The 3,277-nt window shown below is 38.4% G+C and overlaps 1 protein-coding gene across 1 annotated transcript in view; it reads left to right on the forward strand.

Annotated features, from left to right (window-relative positions):
- The window catches only part of hnf4a (hepatocyte nuclear factor 4, alpha), a 12,328-nt gene that overhangs the window by 2,491 nt on the left and 6,560 nt on the right, over nucleotides 1-3,277 (forward strand). The window contains exons 4-5 of the mRNA XM_014027103.1: nucleotides 121-227; nucleotides 297-452. Of these exons, the coding sequence (XP_013882557.1) occupies nucleotides 121-227; nucleotides 297-452 (263 nt within the window). The remainder of the gene's footprint in view (nucleotides 1-120; nucleotides 228-296; nucleotides 453-3,277) is intronic.

Below are 3,277 nucleotides of genomic sequence, written 5' to 3' on the forward strand. Positions count from 1 at the left end.
CACACACACACACACACACACACACACACACACACACACACACACACACACACACATATATATAATATGCTGGATCAGATGATAGTGAAGGGACTGATGATGCTATAAATGTGTCTGCAGCTGTACAAAATGAAAGAGACAGAATCAGCACCAGGAGGTCCAGCTACGAGGACAGCAGTCTACCGTCCATCAATGCCCTYATTCAGGCAGACGTTCTGTCCCGACAGGTGAGGCCCCCCCTGTCTTTCATCACCTGAGACAGGTGAGCAGGGTAACAGTCGTGTCTCCCCGCACAGATCACGTCCCCTGCTCCCATCCTGAACGGAGACATAAGGACCAAGAAGATCGCCACCATCACAGACGTCTGCGAGTCCATGAAGCAGCAGCTGCTGGTCCTGGTGGAGTGGGCCAAATACATCCCAGCCTTCTGTGACCTGCCCCTGGATGACCAGGTGACACTCGTACACACACAGTGTACACACCGCTGTACTCTCTGCGGTCACTCATCAACCAGTCATGAAACACACAGCTATCGGCTCGGCTCGGCTCGGCTCGGCTCGACCTTGAGTCGAGCAGAAAACGATGAGGCTGAGGCTGAACAAATCTCTCAGGGTTTCGTGGCTTTTCACCCCCAAACTCTGAAACGTTTCAACCAGAATGGTTAACGTATTTAATCCCGAGTTAGAATATGATGAGCTGGTTTTTAAAGTTGTACCCCTCCCTGAAAAGGAAGGTGCAGAATCATTAACAGTGTCATCACCGGGTCTGAGTAACTGATTTCCTGAAGCAGCGTGAGATCCTGGTCTCCTGTCAGCCACACACGTTAGGAAAACATGCAGCTGACATATTAGTGGTCAAGTAAGTGTATCAGCTGCATTCAGTGATGGTTATTACTTTTAAAATATAAATATTCTCATTCACATTACTATTCTGCACATACTCTGTCTTTAGCCTTATATTAGTAACTGTCAGCTCACTCTATGACTTTTGTAACTTTTCAAAAGTTTAACCTAATTGACAAATATTTCATCCATAGAAATACATTTAAATCTCTTCAATTCATTAAAAATGTGCTTCATCATTTCAGCTCTGCTTCTTTTAGCTTTTAGCAACCATTTTGCTACTTTGAGTTTGAGGTGGTCTTTTGCTAACAGGTACACAGCCGGAGGGGTGGCCAGAGTGGCAGATGACCCCCACCAAAAATGATTGGCAGTCTGTGTGTGGATCGCATGTGGCGTTTCAAAGAGGGACAGTTAATGAAATGTTTTTTTGCTAGATGGTGTAACTTTCAGGATATGCTGTGTATGTTTAAAAACTGCTAAATTAAAACCCTTCAAAAATTAGCATTAGCTTTGACTGTTAGTTTAGCTGGGACTAGCATGTTTTTTAACATTCATATGATCACAAATTTCTGCTCAATATTTCTTAAAATAGCTGAATTAGAACCATTTGACGTTACACTACAAAAACTGTCCATCTAACCAAGTTTTAAAATCTTATATCCAGCCAAAAAGTCTCTTTGATCTTGTTTTGAAACTGATTTACTAAAGAAGTGATTGTGTAAGAACAATCATCTTGTTTTCAGAATGTGTCAGATTATTCCCACTGCGCAAGGAAACGTCTAAACGACGTCTTTTCAACGTCATTTTTGGACGTCTAAATTTGGTCCCTCGCAGGTGCAGACTGTGACGCCAGAAGACGTCTTTTTTTTACGTCTGTCAAACGTCTAGTTTTGACGTCCTTCAGACCGCTAATTGTGGTGCAAATGCGGTCAATATAGACGTCTTTTCATCTTGTTAGTTTGAAAATTTGACTTGGTAAGATTCTTGAAATAAGAAAACATTGAGTCAAATCAAGTATTTCAAGAATCTGACCAAGTAAAATTTTCTTACTCCATTGGCAGAAATTTTTGACTTAATTTGAGTCAAATTTTCAGACTAACAAGACAAATAATCTTACACATTCTGAAAACAAGATGATTATTCTTACACAATCAGTTCTTGTTTAGTAAATCAGTCTCGAAACAAGATCAAAAAAGACTTTTTGGCTGGTTATAAGATTTTAAAACTTGTTTAGGTGGGCATTTTTTGCAGTGTARCTGCGAGGGCCATCCTGAATTTTCAAATCCAGAGTACCGTAGTTTTATTTATATGTATGTTGCCCTTCTAAAAGAAACACCGTGACCACCCGTGTGTCTCCCATGCACAATACGTCTAGCTCCACCCCTGCTTTCAACTTTTAGCCAGCTTTTTGCTACTTTTAGCTTCCATGTAGCCTTTTGCTATTGTTTTGCTGCTTTTTAAATTTAACAGCTTGGTTTCAGCTTCTTCAGCAGTCATTCATCACTCAGCATCAAGCTCGCATTTTTATAGGAAACATAGTAGTTTAACTATTTTAATTACTTTAGAAAAGTAATTTCAGTAATTACATTTAGCTGGCAGTCCAGCAATCACTGTGTGAGGGACGGGGACACCTGGACATGTCTCCGGTCCATCACATGGAGAAAAACAAGCTTTCTCCCTCGTACTCACACCTGGAGTTTAGAGTTACTGATGAACCTGCCTGCAGGTTTCTGGTCCGTATATACAGCATATATACTGTATATATACAGTGTATATATATATATATATATATATATACAGTACGTGCATATAAACAGTTAAGATTTGAAATTTAACTTTCAACTTTATAAGTCAGCTGACTGATAGGGTTGGATTTTTAAATTGATTCATTTAATTTGATCATTCATAAGATTAATGATGTTAAATGAAAATATAATTAAAATTTTAGCAATTTTAAAGAATATAAATAGCAAAAGTTAAGCTAAACACAATRAGCTTAGTTATGTTCTGCCTCTATCTGAACTGATCATCAGACTGGAGTGTCGTAACGTCCAACACACAACTTCTACTGACCAACATATCTGTGTGACAAAGCCTGCAGGGTGAAAAAAGAAGAGAGAAAACAAGCTATAGACTAGGTTTTATATAATTGTAATATAATCCTGGGTGTTATAATAAGTAACTATTTTTTACATGTTTKATTTGGTAAGTGTAACAAATTACAACTACTTTTGTTTTGTAATTAAAGTATAAAACACTATATTACTCACCAACTCTAATTGGGACAAACCCACACTGCAAAAACTGTCCATCTTACCAAGTTTTAAAATCTTTAATCCAGCCAAAACATATTTTTGATCTTGTTTTGAGACTGATTTACTAAACAAGAACTGACTGTGTAAGAATAATAATCTTGTTTTCAGAATGTGTAAGAT

The sequence above is a fragment of the Austrofundulus limnaeus genome, unplaced genomic scaffold (genome assembly GCF_001266775.1).
Source record: "Austrofundulus limnaeus strain Quisiro unplaced genomic scaffold, Austrofundulus_limnaeus-1.0 Scaffold616, whole genome shotgun sequence".
Lineage (NCBI taxonomy): Eukaryota > Metazoa > Chordata > Actinopteri > Cyprinodontiformes > Rivulidae > Austrofundulus > Austrofundulus limnaeus.